This window comes from Pogona vitticeps, chromosome 3, assembly GCF_051106095.1.
Source record: "Pogona vitticeps strain Pit_001003342236 chromosome 3, PviZW2.1, whole genome shotgun sequence".
Lineage (NCBI taxonomy): Eukaryota > Metazoa > Chordata > Lepidosauria > Squamata > Agamidae > Pogona > Pogona vitticeps.
In genome coordinates, this window is record NC_135785.1 from 57,643,228 (window position 1) to 57,661,387 (window position 18,160).

At 40.4% G+C, this 18,160-nt stretch overlaps 1 protein-coding gene across 1 annotated transcript in view; it reads left to right on the top strand.

The window, feature by feature from the left end:
• Nucleotides 1-18,160, top strand: part of SORCS3 (sortilin related VPS10 domain containing receptor 3) — a 603,874-nt gene that overhangs the window by 266,869 nt on the left and 318,845 nt on the right. The window contains exon 3 of the mRNA XM_072995578.2: nt 5,509-5,608. Within this exon, the coding sequence (XP_072851679.2) occupies nt 5,509-5,608 (100 nt within the window). The remainder of the gene's footprint in view (nt 1-5,508; nt 5,609-18,160) is intronic.

Here is an 18,160-nt window from a genome sequence, read left to right on the forward strand (position 1 = left end):
CCCCTTCACATGATGGATGGGAGTCTGTAGCCATTCTGTATATTGATGGTGGAGGTGCTGACTTCTAGGTACAGCTCCCTAGGGAAGGGATGTAAAAAAAAATCTTTGAAAGTTGAGCATACTGAAGCTTGTTCTGACTTTTGTTTCTGTATTTGTTTACAGGGTAAATTGTGCAAATTATGCAAATTAATTTTTTTTGCAAGATTTGTGATTTCCATAAAAATTGGTGTGTTGCTAAAACCAGGAAACATCTCGCCCTTTAGAAAGACATGGACATTTCCCCCCTGTTCCTTGTCCTCTACTGTGAGGAGAAAAGAAGCAAAGATTTACATTCCCTGTAGGAAGACTTGAATCTAAGCTCATATTTTGTTAGGAAGTTTGAAGATTTGGTTCCAAGAACATGCATTACATTCCCTTGCCTTTTGTTTTATCAAGCTCAGTCCCAGTCAGGTTCATATTTTTCTGCACTGATGGTTCCTGCACCAATAGTTTAGCATATTTCCCCACATGTTAGCCCATCTGAAAATTTGAGCAGATAGATAGATAGATTACATTTTTATTTCACTTTCGCTTTGATGAGTATAATGAGGCATACATGGCCCTCCTCCTCCTTGTGTCATCCTAACAACAGTACTGTCATGCACATCAGCCTGAGAGGGGGTTTGATGGGTCTTATGACATCCACTTAATATCATGGCTCAGTGATATTCAGTGTGGACTGTATCCTGCATCTCCCAGCTTCCTGGCCTCCATGCTGCCTCCAGTTACGTATGTTTACGAATACCTTGAGCATATGTTTTTAAAATGTATGCGCTTTTGAATGCATGTCCATGAAGACAAAGCACAGAGTGTTCTTCCTAATATATTTAAAAATAGCTAGTAACAAAAGTGGAATTGAGTGATGTTATTTATGGTTCACCCATTGTCTGGAAGCCTTATGCTGCTCAAGGACAGGGGCAGGCTGTGCTGTTCCCCAAAATCTGGTACCTGTGACAACCACTTCACTTTAACTTGGCTCACCCTTCAATATAGTACATCAGTTCCTGCTTTGAATTCTCAAATCTAAAAGGACTGACATTTCCTGTAACTTCTCATTCTTTCATTATAGTCACAAATCTGCAGCAGCCTGTTCGGGGACTGTCCAGAGACGGATTGACTTTTAAAGTTTGGCTTTTTATTGATTCAAGCATCTGAAAAATGTCTGATGAGTTTATTTCTCCCAGCCGAGGTGCATTGTGTTCAATGAAGGTTTGAATGGGCTCTGTAAAAAAATGTCAGTGAAAAGATGAGTGAAGGAAGACTGGCCTGATAAAAACGATGAGTCATTAGCAAGCTGGGAAACATTTTACATCTTGGAGCCCTGAGGAACAAATAAACAGGGGTCCGACTCGGTATATCTGTTGGGAATCCAGTGCCCCAAACATTTGCAAGGAGCAAATCATACTCCTTCCAGGGTAGGTGAATAGTAAGAACATCTCACCAAATTCCTTCAACTTCTCCTTATTTTGAGTAGTCAAAAAGCAATACAAACAAATTGAATGACAGCTGTTTCTCCTTTCATGACTACCTCAAATCTGTGGCCTGACATGGATGCCTTCCTCTACCAAAGATAGTATCAACACTGCTCTCATAATATGCTCCTTACTGAACCGATTTACTGATTCTTTTGCTGCAGAATCTTATATGGTGATGGATTGATCAGGCAATTATCAGATCATGTCACTTGTGCATATGTCCACCTGAGTCCATTATGTTCCTGTTCTATGGATTTTGAAAGAAATGCATAAGTGTTTAAACGTGTACTTAGATGTGTACTGTAATTTTTATTTTCTCACAAAATATGCACTTCTGAAAAACATTTTTAACAAACTAAGCAGGTCTAAAGATATTCTCACTCAAAGCACACTTCGTAAAATGTATCTCAGTAACCATTTTGAGCCAAGAACTCCTTCAGATAATTCAGAAAGCATGAACACAGGGGGTTACTAATGCCGTGAACAGCACAGTACTCTGGGAGGAATATTTCAGATCAATTCTGGCAATTTCAGGCAGATTTTTAAAAAAAGCACCTGTAAAAAAAGGATCGACTATGCCCAGCACAAGTTTTTTTCCTGTTTTTGTTTTCACATTTATTTTACTTTATTAAATGTAGAATGCTGGTCCATGTCCATTTGTTTTATTTTTCATTCATTTTTGAAGCAAACTGGCCCTCTATGTAACGTCACAAAGCTAGTGCAGAAAGATGGCAGTGATTCTTGCCCTCACTCTAAATACGGAAACATAGTTTCCTCATTTACAGTTCTATGATGAACTGAGGAAAACACTAGATATTTTGCTCAGGACACTGTTTTCTTTTGCAAAACACACCACCCTTATGTTTATCCCAATACATTAGCATTCACTCCAATTGTCTGCCACCTCGGATGGCTCCATCTGTGCTTTCTCTTGGATATTATGAATTTGTATTCTGTAGAGCTTTAGCCCTACTAGTGGGGTTAGGTCGAAGAACCGTGTTAGTACTCATGCTATTTCCATTACAAAGCATTTAGGGATATTCATCCATTAAGAGTTTCCTGACCCTGTGAATCTGCAGCTATTGCATGTCTTCTGCTGTGGATTTAATTGCTCCTGCATTAGCAGTATTCAGCTTTGTACATGATGGAACTCTAGTTCCAAACTCTGCTTTAAGAGGAGGTCACTTGTCAGCAATAAGCCTGCTCTCAATATCAAGACAGATGGGTACAGAATTTGGATCCCAACCAACTGCTTTTAAATCTGTGGTTTCTCAAGTTGTCTTGGCCCATTTTAAGATTAAAAGCCAATTGTAGAAATTGGCAAGGGACATGATTTGACACGGCTGGTCAGTGGTATTGATTTATACCTCTCTTCGTATGGATTCCACAATCACTTGACCTTGTGCTCTGCCTCCAAATAGGTGGGTGTAACTTTTCACTTTTCCTGAACAAGCAACACATATCTAAATCACATGTTTCTAATGCAAGAAGGACTTGGCGCAGAGGCTAAATAAATGTGCACCCAGCTGGGAACTGATAGAAAGATATAGAAATAAGTGGGTATTATGACTGGGATGTAAACATGTAGCCCTGCATTTTCATTTTTTAGAATGTTGGCTAGGGAAATGTGGTTCAGATCTCCTAGAACTATGAGATCTTGAGCCTGTCAAAATTTCTCAGCCTGAGCTTCCTCACAGGGTTCTTGTGAGGATAGTGTGTGAGGATAGATGTTCACTTTCTTGAGCTCATTAGTAGAAAGGTGGGAAATAAATGTCATAAATGAGTCCAACATAGCTGTGTGTCAATGGATGAAATCCTGTTGCTCCTAATTACAAATAGAAAAGGCCCATTTGAATCAATTGAACTTACAGAAGAGTTACAAATCCCCACTGATTTAACGGGCCTCCTCTTGTATGCTACGTTAAGCAATAGGATTTCAGCCCATGTAAGATGTGAACTGGATGATACTTGTTAATGGCCAAAAATGCTTCTGTTATGGCAGGGCCTGCAAAAATACATTTGTCATAATAAATGCAAATATAATAAGTGGGAATTATTGCAAAGGTATGTCATCAGATGCCATTGGAAACATACAAAAGAAAATCAGAGACCTTAAAACTGCCCAGCAGCTGGACAGCAGTCTGAGCAGGAATAATAACAAACATTTCAGGGATTTGCATATGTTTTTTTTTTGTTTGGCACCACAGTGAACACAGAACATTGAGATAGGATTTTCTCTATGCATGTATCTGTCTTGCACTGGGGCCTCTTACCAATAAAAATAAATAAATGAAGAGAAAACATGCCTTTTCTTTGAACCCCCGCCCCCAAAGAAACAAATTATGAAAAACAGATCAGGTATAGAACAGAAATGCCTAGGAGACAGAGTCTTCACATCCTGACAGTCACAAATAGTGGAACGTTACCTCAAGATCATCTGTTGCATGTTCCAGACTTTGCTGGCACAGAGATCAGTATCTTCTAAGGCAAAAATATGATACTTGGCACAGAAGCAGTTGCTTTAATCTTGGTATTGTGAAGATGAGAGTTTGGCTGATGACCAGGGATGAATTAATTCTCCACCATTTTAGACTTCCTTTTATCTCTGAGTATCTTCATTCACTATTTCCTCTGTTTCCTCCTGATTTTTATTTTTAATTTATTCCCCATACTTCCTCATACTTCTTTTAAGTGATTTTTGTTTTGTTTTTGCTCATTATGCTTGTGCCATTGGAGCATAAGTGAATGTATGTTGACATGTGTGTAAAAATGTGGTATTATCATCCATACAAATATGTCACCATGTTTTTTTCTGAGACTCATATGGAAAATAAAAGTCAGCAAACTTTGATGTCATATAGAAAGTGTGTGTGTGCTGTCAAGTCAGAACTGACTTATAGTGACCTTAATAGGGCTTTCAAGGAAAGTGAGATATTTAAGGAGCTGTTTTACCAATTCCACCCCCCCCCCAGGGATTTTCTATGACCAAATGGGGATTCAAACCCCGTCCTAGTCCATCACTGTATCCATTGAGTCTTGGTCTGTCACTATCCACTACAACATACTGGGAATCTACTGTATATAGAAAGATAATGCAATCCAGTCATAAAATCTATGAGAAGATTCTTCTGTTGGTTAAGGGAGCCACAACATCCACGTTATTTGCGTTACTTTACCTTGTGCTGTAATAAATGGGCGGTTATCTCCTCCAGCAAAAGAACACACAAGATGGACATCTAGCATGGATAGGGATTGGAGAATTTAATTTTTGAGTACAGCTCCCATAATTTTCCAGACAACATGACTAATCCTAAGAGCTGTAGTCTGAGCAAGTAGAATCTCCAGTACTTGTACATGGAAGCCTAGATGTGCATTGGTCAGGTTCCTGCAATTTGTCCTCCACTCTTCTGTCAGCCCTCAAGCATGGCTCTAATCATTCATACAGGCTTCTCTACAGAATGCTTGAGAGACTTGCTTTTTGGGAAACAGAGGGGAGTAGGAAACTGCCTGCTTGAATAATGCATGGTGAGAGCTGGGAAAGACCACCTTTTCCAACATCAGCTCCCCAAATTCTCCAATCAACTTACAGTAGTCCCAAAAGTTTCTGTTTCCAAGCTCGGTGTATGAGCCTATGCTTACATTTTTACCATTCATGATATGAAATGTACATTTCATTGCACAAACTCAAAATCAGCTGTTTATAGAAAAAATACTTTATGTGATCAGAACAGTCCCCTGCCTAATGTGAATATCCTTGGTCCAAATCTAGACAATACCAAAAGAACATAATGTGCTGAGTCCAGATTTTCCCTTCTGTGAATGAAAGGTTTTCAACTGATAGGAAAGCATCAATATCTATAAAAAGTGCCCACTGGAGGTAAAGAACGTGGTAACTTTCTAGTCCCACAGTTCTCTCTTCTTCAGTGGTAACTACAATAGTCACAGCGTGGTCTACAACTCAGTTGTAATGAAATGTGCTTTCTTTTCATTTCAGGTCCACAGATTATGGTACCACTTATGAAAAACTGAATGACAAGGTGGGGCTGAAGACAGTGCTGAGTTACCTTTACGTTAGTCCTACTAATAAGAGGAAGGTAAGAAACCTATTTCTGAAAATGTAACCTAATATATCTGCAAGCGGGATCTGAAGGCTTTAGGAATGGACCTCAACAGATGGGAAACTTTGACATCTGAGCATTCAGCCTAGAGGCATGCGGTGCTTCATGGCCTCTCCCATTTTGAAGAGACACTTGTCCAGCAGGCCGAGGCAAAGAGGCAGTACCAAAACCAGCAAAATCAGGGAGCTGGACAGGGGACGGATTGTATTTGTCTTCAGTGTGGAAGGAATTGTCACTCTCGTTTTGGCCTTCTCAGCCACACTAGATGCTGTTCCATGTCCTCTATTCAGAGCATGTTACCATCGTCTCTCGAGACTGAAGGATGCCTGATCTCTAAACCTGGTAAACAACCGTAACTGCAACAATCACAATTGTGACAATGACTCAGGTATCCTTAACAGTAACAAAGTAATTCCACATCAAGAACACAATGTTGATACCTTTCTCGCTGTCCTTATTTCACATAACCGTATTTTTCCATGTATAAGACTATACTTTTGTCTAAAATCTTTAGACTAAAAATTGAGGGTCATCTTATACATTGAAGTAAGCTGAGGAGAAAAGAACAAGTGGAGGGGAAAGCAGGGTTCAAAGTGATCGGGATCAAAGTGATCCTGCAGGGCTTTGATCCCTGCTTTCCCCTATGCTTGCTAAGTCCCATGGGGCTTAGGAAAAAGAGAGAGAAGGATCAAAGCAATCCTGTGGCTGTGTAAGGGGGAAAGGGATCAAAATGATTGTGCAGTCGTGGAATTGCTTTGATCCCTTTTCCCCTCCTTTTGCTAAGCCATGGCGGGCTTAGCACAAAGGGAGAAAGCAGGAATCAAAACTATCCTGCAGCACTTTGATCCTTTTTACCCTACATTTGCTAAGCCCCACTTAGGTTTCTTAATTTTGTGTTAGAAAAGGGGGGCATCTTATACATGGGAATATTTTATACACGGAAAAACACGGTAAATATTTCTGGGCAATAACCTGCTTTGTGTTGCCTATGCCAAGCAAACCAAATAGGCTGCAAGATTGCCATTTTTATATGCACACACTCTGATCTAGGTACCACTGAACTCAATGGAACTTTCTTCTGAGTAAACATATATAAGACTAGAAACAGACACTAAGTTAAAAAGCACCTTGGGTTCTCCTTCAAAGAGCAATTTCTTATGCAAGTGTTGTTTGTGGAGTGTTTATGTGGAATTCAAGTCAAATGTTATGTTATGGATCAGGTAGCTTTCACAATAATTTTATAATGAAAACCAGAATATGCATGATCAATAATGCGCTTCATGTATGACTCAGCCTGTGTAACTATCTTTACAGTTTTAGTGTTTTTTGTTTCTTCATACTTTGTAGCTATTTTAAAGCCATAATAATAATTAAGATTTTCTTCATTCCTCTTTTGGAATTTGCCACTATTTGCCAGATGAATTATATGTTCTCTATTTAGCCTCATGCCTGTTTGAAACCCATTTGACTTCATTAAGAACAGGGAATTCTTTTCGGGCTTATTTTCCACTGAAAGTATTGTATGTGCTAATGCATAAACCTGGCTTATGTTGTTTTCTGGGGATCTTCTCATCATTCATTCTTCTTTCTATCACTGAAATTAGACTTCAGATTTCAGTGTTCATGGTGGGGATTTTAATCACATTAAAACAAGTCAAGAGTTCAGAATGACAAAAATATGTGCAGAGTGAGATGTGCAAAGGAAATACAAGAGAATGCTTGGAATGTGTAGGAAGCAGAGTGATTTTATTGTGTTGTGCTTTGCTATATGACAATAGTCTGAACTTACCATGGGAGAATTACGGTTCAATTTTTTAAAAAAAACTTAAAGTAATTGTGTTGCTTCACAATGCTTTTATTTATGTTGTGTTGTCAGAGACAGATTGCTGTAGTAGATTTTTAAGTGGAAGCATCAGCCCTAGGTGAGGGGATGCCTGGAAACTCTTATGTGTGATTATTTTCAAAGTGCCCATTGGGTCTTCTGCTATATCTGTCTAAAGTGCTAATGCATAAACGTATTTTGATGTTAGTATTCTTACTATTACTTTTTCCCATCTTTTGTCAGGTCACCAGGTTCAAGGGTGGTGTTTATTTTCCTACAATGGATCTTTAGGCAAGCACAGTGCCATAGCTCCTGTTTTTTCCTGTTACTTTTCTAAGGAAGCTTCCCCCGCCCCTTCTCAACATTTCTTAAGTTGAATTCAGATCTATCATCTTGTTCTGAATCAAATAACAATACCTTCTGTTTTCATACCCAAGACAGGAGAGTGTCTTTCAGTGGGATATCCTTCATACTGTAATCACATAATTTACTATAGTTTTAATTCAGGCTTTGTAGCTTGGATGATAATGAAATTTGAAGTTGGGTATAAACCCAAATTCAAAATAAACCAACTCCTCCCTATTAAAAACAACAACAAGCCATTATGTCCTGGACCGTAATGCTCACAATATTCAAACCTTTGAAATCTCTTTAATGTCAGACTCCCTCCTTTCCTGAAATGTGCTTTGCCAAGCCATTGGTAGGGAGACATGTAAGGCTTTAGCAGTAGCATAGGCCTAATGTTAAAGGAAAAATGGCTGGGAGGGAGCACCCTTGGTGCTAGGGAAGTGCTTGGGAGCAGGAAATTCCCAGCACACCCCCCCGCAGCTCACACCACTTTTGTGTTGCAGAACTCTCCAGAGGTGACTATTTCTATTGGTCCCTGAAGATCTCCTGAGAACATAACATTGTAGATTGTTTGTCTTGGGAAATGAGGCAAATTCCCAGCAAATTGCTTATGCTGTGAGGGAAAATCCTTTCTGCCATTGCACAGACAATTGTCCTGGGGAGCTCCCCAAAATTGCTTGGCTCCGAAAGGTCATCAGAGACCAGCAGTTGGAAATATTACTTCCAGCTGCTATCCACACAGCTATAGTGGAAGTACAAAATGAAGAAGCTATAACAAGAAAAATGCATTAAGAGATGGGAAGAATCAACAGAAGGGAAGTTGCAATGCCTGACGGAAACAGATGAGGAGGAACAGATGATGGAAGTGGGGAGGAAGCAGAAAGGAGGAGATGGTAAGAAGAGGAAGAGGAGGAGATGGCAGTGATGGGGTGTGTATGACGCAGATGAGAGGAGATGTTGAGAATAGGAAAGAGATGACAGTGTTAGTTGATGGGACGCAGTTGAGATGGGAGGAAGAAGGGATGAAGAGAAGGAGGTATTAGTGGTAGAAAGTGTGTGAAGTACTTAAATAACAGGTGATAGGTAGAAGAGCTGTTAGATTTGGTGCCGGAAGGAAGGAAGCAGATGAAAGGAGTTAAAGAAGTAGATGGTAGTGATGGAAAGGTAGGAGGCAGTGACAATGCACCATTCTTTCTAAGGAGCCTGGGAAATGAGGGCCACATTTTTTTTAATCCTCATAGTTCATGGATTGAGCTAAAATGCTCTGGGAATTTCTCTTTTTAATAAAATGTCAAGCACAAAGGCATGCTGATCCAACTTATGAAAATCTTCTAGCCTTCCTAATTGCACAGAGATGACAGGTGGTATTGAATAAGACATTCCAGGTAATAAAACAGCTGCATGCTAATCTAAGAAATAATGGCAGTTTGAATGTTATTCTACTCTGTACCTTTTAATCTATTTTAGGAAGTCATATCCATTCTGTTTAACGAAAATCCATTCCTTCTTCAAATGCCAAGTGTTTGTTTTTGAAGTTTCAGCAGAATACCTTGCCCTTTAGCTTAACACTTTCAAGAGTATTATTTAGATGGCCATATCCCACAATAATTGTGACAAATACAGTGGTGCCTCGCAAGATGAATTTAATTCATTCCACGGTTAATGTTGTCTTGCGAAAAATTCATCTTGCGAAACGTGTTTTCCCATAGGAATGCATTGAAATCTAATTAATGCGTTCCTATGGGCAAAAAAGTCAGAACAAAGTCAAATTTGGTTTACAAAGGGTTTATTAAGTGTTCTTTAAAGCTATACATATTGTGCAGATGATTGAAAAAATTCCGATCAAAAAACTTTAACTTTTTAAACATCATAGAAAAACATTTAAAAATCAGCAAACATGAGGCAGGAACAAAAAATGGAAAACATTCATCTTGCGAAGCACGGCCATAGGAACAATTGTCTTGCGAGTCATCAGCTCCATCGCCAAAACCATTTGTGTTGCGAGTTTTTTGTCCTGCGAGGCACAACTGTATGGCTGAATTTTTATTACTGAGTAATATAGCTGAATAGCTCAGTGGTTTAGGCATATGGCTGCAGAGCCAAAAGTTGAGATTTCATTTCCACTCTGTGCCTCCTTGAAAGGGATTGGAATTGATGATTCATAGGGTCACTTCCAGTTCTGCAATTCATTATTATGGTCATAATGCAAGAGAGCCCTGCTGGATCAGGCCAAGGGCCCATTTAGTCCAGCTTCCTGTATCTCATGGTGACCCTACCAGATGCCTTTGGGAGCACAAGAGACAGCTAGATACCTGTCTCCTGATACCACTCCCCTACATCTGGCTGCTGCTGTATTGTTAGATATAAATCTATCAATAATAATATGTGCTGTCACATTGATTCACGTTGATTCAGATTTATGGTGACCTTTCCCAGGGCTTTCTGGATATAAAGTACACAGAAGTGGTTTACCAGTCCCTCTTTCTGGTGGCTATCAGGGACTATGTAACTTGCCCAAGGTTGCAAAGGTTGGCTCTTTTCTTGGGATACACAGTGGGGGATCAAACTTCAGACCACTGAAGCTATTCAGCCAGCAATCTCTTAATGGTTGTTTAAATAATGGAAAGAATATTCAGTGAAATGTGCAGTAAGAGTTTTGCTTTGAATTTGTAGATTCTTCTTAATATCAGATCTGATAACATCTGTGAAAGTGAAGTTGCTTGTATATAATGCAGAGATATTCAGGTATATTTAGACTTCTAACTATATTTGAAGTTCCTTTTCAGTTTACAATTATGGAAAGGACTTTGGTCTAAAGTGTATAAAATACTTAATGAGACTGAGCCCAAGGAGGAATAATTTTGAAGTCGAGAGGAAGAAGCATTTCAAATTAGAATTAACAAGATCCCCCCTGGAATCTTTTGAGTGAAGAAGGATCCAATTATATTACAGATGTTGGTGCCTTTTTGATAAACTTTATAGTTATAAGATCAAACACCAGTAAAAATTGAGAATATGTATGGAGTCATCCTTGAAGTTCAACAGAAGTATGGGAAGAGTAGTGCATATTTCAGTCAGGTCTTATGGATGTGTAAAGAAAGCTGCATTTCTGACAGAATATCATAAAATGAATTGGAAAAATAAAAGAAGATATGAGCTTCCACATGACCCCATAGTCTTACACCACAGGAAGTGTTGCTGCTGCCTGGTGTCCTCAGACATTCCTTTGAGTTCTCACCATGGGTTTTGCTACAATTATCATTTAGTTTTACAGAGTTCCATGTCAGGTGGCTATATCCATATCTACTTGCTAATTAGGCTAATTAAAAGTTGGCATCTTTTTCCTGTGAAGAGCTCAGTGCATTGAGAAGTATGAAAATATCTAGATTTCAAAATAATAATAATAATAATAAAAGAACAAATAAAAAAGACTAAAGCTGATACAACATAGTCTAGGGTACAATGTGGAGGGTATCTTGTTACTGTGTTTTTAAAATAACTGAAATAATTCATCCCAAACTTTGTTTTCTTTCAACACTTTAAGAAACAAACAAAAACTCTGGATCTTTGTAATACTGGAGCATTAATGAAGCAGATGATAGTAGAAAAAGGCATTTCTAATCACTTAAAGGAAAGCCATTAGGGGGCAGCAAAACAAAGTTGCTATCTGATGCTTCTTTGATTCCATTGAGGCAGGTAGTAAAGAAGTTCCAAAGAGGGATCAAAAGTTGTGCAGTGCTGAATTTTGTGCAAAGTTCCAGTGTAAGACATGCCATTTTGGAAGCTGTGAAACATCTCCTGAAACCTTCACTACTGTACATTGTCTTGCACATATGATAAAACTGCATTTCTTTTGATATTCTGCTGTTGAGTGTTGGAAGAGGAAAAGCACTGAGGACAGTGGGCAACTGCTTTCCTATACTTAGGTGTTCATCCAAATGTATATCCCAATGGATGTAAAGCACTGGGAAAATCTACCTACCTACCTGTCTGCCTGTCTGCCTAATCTACCTACCAGCCTTCCTGTCTGACCGACCGACCGACCGAACCCCAGGCAGCCTCCAGAGCTGAGGTGGCTAAAGCAGGACAAAGAGGAGGAGGAGGAGGAGGAGGAGGAGGAGGAGGAGGAGGAGGAAGCACCACCGGGCTGGTACTGGGGGTGCCAAGAGAGAAAGAGAGCCACAGAGCCGCTTCCCTGGAAGAGGTGGCAGCGGCAGCTGGTGTTGGTGGCACTGTTGGAGGCGCTCTTTGAGGACAGGCTGGGAGCGAGCTCCATTCTCAGGCATTGCTAGATGGTGGCTCAGGTGCTCAGGGAAAATGGCTGGCAGCGTGCCTCGCTCGCCGGCTCTCCCCCAAGACAGCACCTCTTGCACCCTCCTTCCAGAACTGCAGCCTGCCATCCTGCTCACCTGTCTGCCAGCTGGCAGGCTGCAGTTCCAGATGGAGGGTGCAAGAGGTGCTGTCTTGGGAGAGAGCCGGTAAGCGAGGTGAGGCTTTTTTTTTTTTTTACTCTTGACAGCAGAGGACATATGGGCGCTTCAGGGGACAGGCAAGGCGGGGGCCGCAAACTATTCTCCGGCGGGCTGCAAATGGCACCCAGGCCACATGTTTGAGACCCTGTTCTAAAAGGAATATATATTGTGATGTGTTACCAAATGCAAAGAAGCATTGACCATGTTGTCAGAGAAGCTGGACCATGCCCTCCTGTTTCAACATCTAAGCAATAGCAAAATAAGTAATTACATAAACAAGTAAATAAAAGAGACTCATCTTACAGGAATAAAGTAAAAGTCAAAGGGGGGGGGTGTTTCTGGGCTTTTCTTCATACTTCTTAATATCTGTAGGTGCAGTAGGTGATGTCCCTGGAAATCCCAATTCTACTTCTGGGAATTTGAAATAAGAAAGATTGTAATCTTAAAATGGTGTTGAATTTCATAGTGCCTGGGATATAAGAGTGGGAGAAGGGTAATGTCTGAGCAACCTGCTGAAGTCTCATAGCAGGAGGTATTGCACAGAAAGCTTTCAGAATCCACGAAGCATGGGTTATGATCTGTCAACATGAAATAATTTAATGAAATTCTATGCAGCTGAAATAAGTCTTTTCTGTGAGATCCAGTGCTATAGGATATAGCAATGGATCTCAAAGGAACAGGAAGAACATTTAGAACTGGATATGAAACAACTGATTGGTTCAAAATTGGGAAAAGAGTACAACAAGGCTGTATATAGTCCCCCAACTTATTCAACTTGTATGCAGACTATATCATGCGAAAGGCTGGACTGGAGGAATCCCAAACCGGTATTAAGATTGCCAGAAGAAATATCAACAACTTCTGATATGCAGATTTTACTTTCTTAAGCTCCATGATCACTGCAGATGGAGACAGTAGCCACGAAATTAAAAGACACCTGCTTCTGGGGAGGAAAGCGATAACAAACCTTGACAGCATCTTAAAAAGCAGAGACTGTTACATAACAGCACTGATGTTACCTGTCTGTCATGGGTTTGGAGGGAAAGTTCCATCCTATGGGGAGTGGAAGGCGGGACATCAGGAGGAGGGGCTGTACTGTATAAATATGTGATGCCTGTGTGGTGAAGAGTAGATGCTGAGACAGACTGTGAGACACTGGGTTGGGACGAAGCAGCAGCTGGGGAAGAAGAAGCTGTTGTGGGAGTCTGGGTGTCTGACAGGGTACTACTGTGTGTCAGAGTACCAACCTGAAAGGTTCAGGGGTCTGTGGGTTAGCCAGAACTGATGGGTTCAGGGTCTGTGCTTTAAGTTAAAGGTTCTAGGTGAACCAAACTGTATGCTTGTGTGTGTGAGAATAAGCCACGTTACTTTATTTTATTCACCTGATTGTTTTATTTACCCTGTTTGTATTTAAAATAAACCTTATTCTTTTATTGTTTAAAAATCCATCCCTGGTCTGTGTGACTTATTATAGGGAATGGTTGGTGGCAGCTTAGTAACTGTGTGATAGATCCCAGTAGGTCTGGGTTTGTCACATTGATTGGTGGCAGCGGTGGGATACGACTGGTCCAGTTGTCCAGCGGTCCAGCAAAGCCTTGGCAAGTGTGCCCAGAGCAAGGGGGGTCTAGTCAGGGACAGTCTGAGGCGCGTACAACAAAAGTCTGAATAGTCAAAGCTATGGTTTTTCCTGTAATGATGTATGGAGGTGAGAGCTGGACCATAAAGAAAGCTGAATTGATGCCTTTGAATTGTGGTGCTGGAGGAGGCTCTTGAGAATCCTGTGGACTGCAAAGAGAACAAACTTATCAATTCTAAAAGAAATCAAACGTGAGTGCTCACTGGAAGGACAGATCCTGAAGCTGAGGCTCGAATACTTTGGCCATCTCATGAGAAGAGACACGCCCTGGAAAAGACCCTGATTTTAGGAACGTGTGAAAGCAAGAGGAGAAGGGGATGACAGAGGAGGAGATGGTTGGACAGTGTCATCGAAGCAACCAACATGAATTTGACACAACTCTGGGAGGCAGTGGAAGACAGGAGGGCCTGGCATGCTCTGGTCCATGGGGTCATGAAGAGTCGGACACGACTAAATGACTAAACAATGACGACGCTATAGGATATACTAACATGATAACTAGCTGAATGAATAGCCCAGTCCTACTCTTATGCTACACTAATCTATCGTTATTTTGGTCCAACAGTAGTTTTCTAGGTATTTATAAGTTCTTCAGTATACAGAGACAAATGGCTTGGGTATTTGTTGTATGTTGTTTAGTCGTTTAGTCATGTCTGACTCTTTGTGACCCCATGGAGCAGAGCACTAGCCTTTTGTGTCTGTTCATGGAGTATTCTTTGCAAAGATACTGGAGTGGCTTGCCAATTCATACTCCAGGTGGATCACGTTTAGTCGGAGCTCTCCACTATGATCTGTCCATCTTGGGTGTCCCTGCACGGTATAGCCCATAGTTTCTCTGAATTACTCAAGCCCCTTTGCCACAACAAGGCAGCAATCCGTGAAGGGGAAATGCCTTCAATAAAGTCCACATTAATGTACTGTACTGTCCACCGACATTGCTAAGCGGTGGGCACTGTATTGAGTGTTATTGTCAAATACTTTCAGGACAATTCTGTTCTAGTTCCAAGAGTTTGAATTGCCACTATCTTCGTAGCTTTTGCACAGACTGTAAGGGAATGGTTGTCTGAATTCATTCTCTATTTTAATAGTACTAACCTGTCGGTGGCAGACAGTAGATGCAGACTTCTTAACTTCTGTGAAGCAGTTTGGAGAACTTTTCACACAGGGGCACATGTGTAGCGGCTGCTTGTCCTGTGGGTCTTTGTCAATGTTTATTTCTTAATGTAGTGCATTAGTTGCTTCTGATGCCTGAAGTTTCCTGAGTCCTCTCTGGGAGGAATGACCTTCATCCCCTGACTGCACTGAGCACTGTGGCAGCCACTCTCTGCTCATCAGTTGCAAATGCAGGAGTTAGGAGCCAGCAGTTAGCAGAAGCAAGAAACAAGTGTTACATCTATCCTTTCCTAATTGATTTACTAGACAGAAGGATAATTACTTTTCAGCTGTTCTGCACAACTACAGTGGGAATTACCTATCAGGTACTTCCGAAGTACCCAAATATCTCTGTTCAGTTGTTAAATAACAATCATGCAATTGCTGGAATGCCAGTTACATAAACTTTCCCTACTTGTGTCAAGATGTGTGTGTGTGTGTGTGTGTGTGTGTGTGTGTACACACACACAGATACAAAACATTGTTTCTCCTGCCCCTAATAATATTGATTCCTTTCTTTTATCCCTTAAAAACTTTCTTTTAAAAAGATTTTTTAATAATTCACTTTCTAAATACTTCACAGTTCTTATAATAGCTACTGTCAGGATCCAGAGGCTAGATCAGGTGAGTCATTGGTTTTGTTAATTGAATCTGTCTTAACATCTTTGTGAAAAAATAACTGATCAAGATACTATGGGAAAACTGGGCAGAAAATAAACACGAGTTCTGTGTGAAACCTTGGTTAATGGTTGTAAACCTTATATTTTTCTATTTTTAAAAAAAGAAATGAATAACAGGGTCTTTGACACAAGCTCTAACTTATTGTGAAATAGCTGAAAGGAGGGAACAATAAATTTTGTTCATTAACAATTATCTGAAGTGGCCTAATCTTAAAGTCACCATATTAGCTGGTTGTTCTTATTTAGTTGTTAACTCTTGTCTGACTCTCTGATCTCATGGACCAGAGAGCACTCAGGGTTGAATGGATAGGTTTTATCTCCTTGCAGTCCCGAGGATTCTCAAGAGTCTCCACCAGCACCACAATTTAAAAACAACAATTTTGGGGTGGTCAGTCTTCTTTATGGTCCAGCTCTCACTTCCATACATCACTATTAGAAAAACCATAGCTTTGATTATGCGGACCTTTGTTGGCAAGGTGATATCTCTGCTTTTTAAGATGTTGTCTAGGTTTGTCATCGCTTTGTCATGTCTTCTGCTTATGTTAGGTCCCTACCATTTTTGTCCTTTATCATGTCAATCTTTGCACAAAATGTTCCTTTGATATCACCGATTTTCCTGAAAAGATCTCTGGTTTTCCTCTCCTTGCTATTCTTTGGAAGTCTGCATTCAAATTTCTGTAACTTTCCCTATCTCCCTTGCATTTTGTTTCCCTTCTCCTCTCCGCTATTTCTAAGGCCTCGTTAGACAGCCACTTTGATATCTTGCATTTCCTTTTCTTTGGGATGGTTTTTGTTGCTGCCTCCTGTACAAAGTTATGAGCCTCCATCCATTGTTCTTCAGGCACTCTGTCCACCAAATCTAGTTCCTTTAATCTGTTCTTCACTTCCACTGTATATTCATAAGGGATTTGGTTTAGATTATACCTGATTAGCCCACTGATTTTCTTACTTTCTTTAGTTTAAGCTTGAGATTTGCTATAAGAAGCTGATAATCAGAGGAACAATCAGCTCCAGGTCTTGTTTTTGCTGACTTTATAGAGCTCTATGTTTGGCTGCAGAGAACATAATCAATCTGATTTCAGTATTGTCCATCGTGTGATGCCCATGTGTAGAGTCGCCTCTTGTGTTGTTGGAAAAGAGTGTTTGTGATGACCAGCTTGTTTTCTTGACAAAACTCTTTGTTTTGAACTTCAAGGCCAAACTTCCCTTTTGTTCCTTTTATCTCATTCCCTACTTTAAGTCTTCATAGAATTGGTCAATTTCAGTCTCCTCAGCACTGGTGGTTGGTGCATAAACTTGGATTATTGTGATGTTGAAAAATCTGCCTTGGATTCGTATTGAAATCATTCTATCATTTTTGGGATTATATCCCATTACAGCTTTTCCCACTCTTTTGTTGACTATGAGGGCTACTCCATTTCTTCTACGGGCTTCTTGCCCACAATAGTAGATATGCTAATTGTCTGAATTAAATTCACCCATTCCTGTCCATTTTAGTTCACTGACATCCAGGATGTCAGTGTCTATTCTTGCCATCTCCTGTTTGACCACATCCTTCTTAACAAGGTTCATAGATCTTACATTCCAGGTTCCTATGCAGGGTTTTTTTTTTTTTTCAGCATTGGAATTCCTTTCACTTCCAGGTGTGTCCACAGCTGAGCGTCCTTTCAGCTTTGGTCCAACCACTTCATTAGCTCTGGAGGTACTTGTTCTCCACTCTTCCTCAGTAGCAGTTTGGATGCCTTCTGACCTGAGGGGCTAATTTTCCAGCGTGATATCTTTTATTTAGCCTTTTGTTTCTCTCCATGGAGTTTTCTTGGGAAAGATGCTGGAGTGACTTGCCAGTTCCTGCTCCAGGTGGATCGCGTTTAGTCAGAACTCTCCACTATGACGTGTCTGTCTTGTGTGTCCCTGCACGGCATAGCCCACAGCTTCTCTGAATTCCTCAAGCCCCTTCACCATGACACGGCAGCAATCTGTGAAGGGATTAGCTGGTTAGGTAGGTTTAATCAGGATTTTAGGTATTCCACTCATACTGTATAAACCTTGGTTTGGACCCAGTTTTCATGCTTCATTTTTTTAAAATTGTAATTCCTTATAGAAGCATAGCCATATGGTCAACATAAAAATAAAATAAAACAAATTAGTCAATTGCTTTGTGAGAAATGAGACTATTACTCACAAAAGCCCTGAAGTTTTGCTTGCCTGTACAGCCTACAGACTAGCAGGAGCTTCTCTTTGGAGTCCATCCTGAAAAGATGAAGTATATGTTCCCCTCTAAATGTGTTCAGAACATCAGCTTCAGTAATAAGGCACATCTGATAGCATCCAGAATAAACAGACTCAACTGCATCTCTCTTGACTCTTTTTGAAATAGAACTACCCCAGATTGAGAGAGTGGGGGAGCGAAGAAGTCAC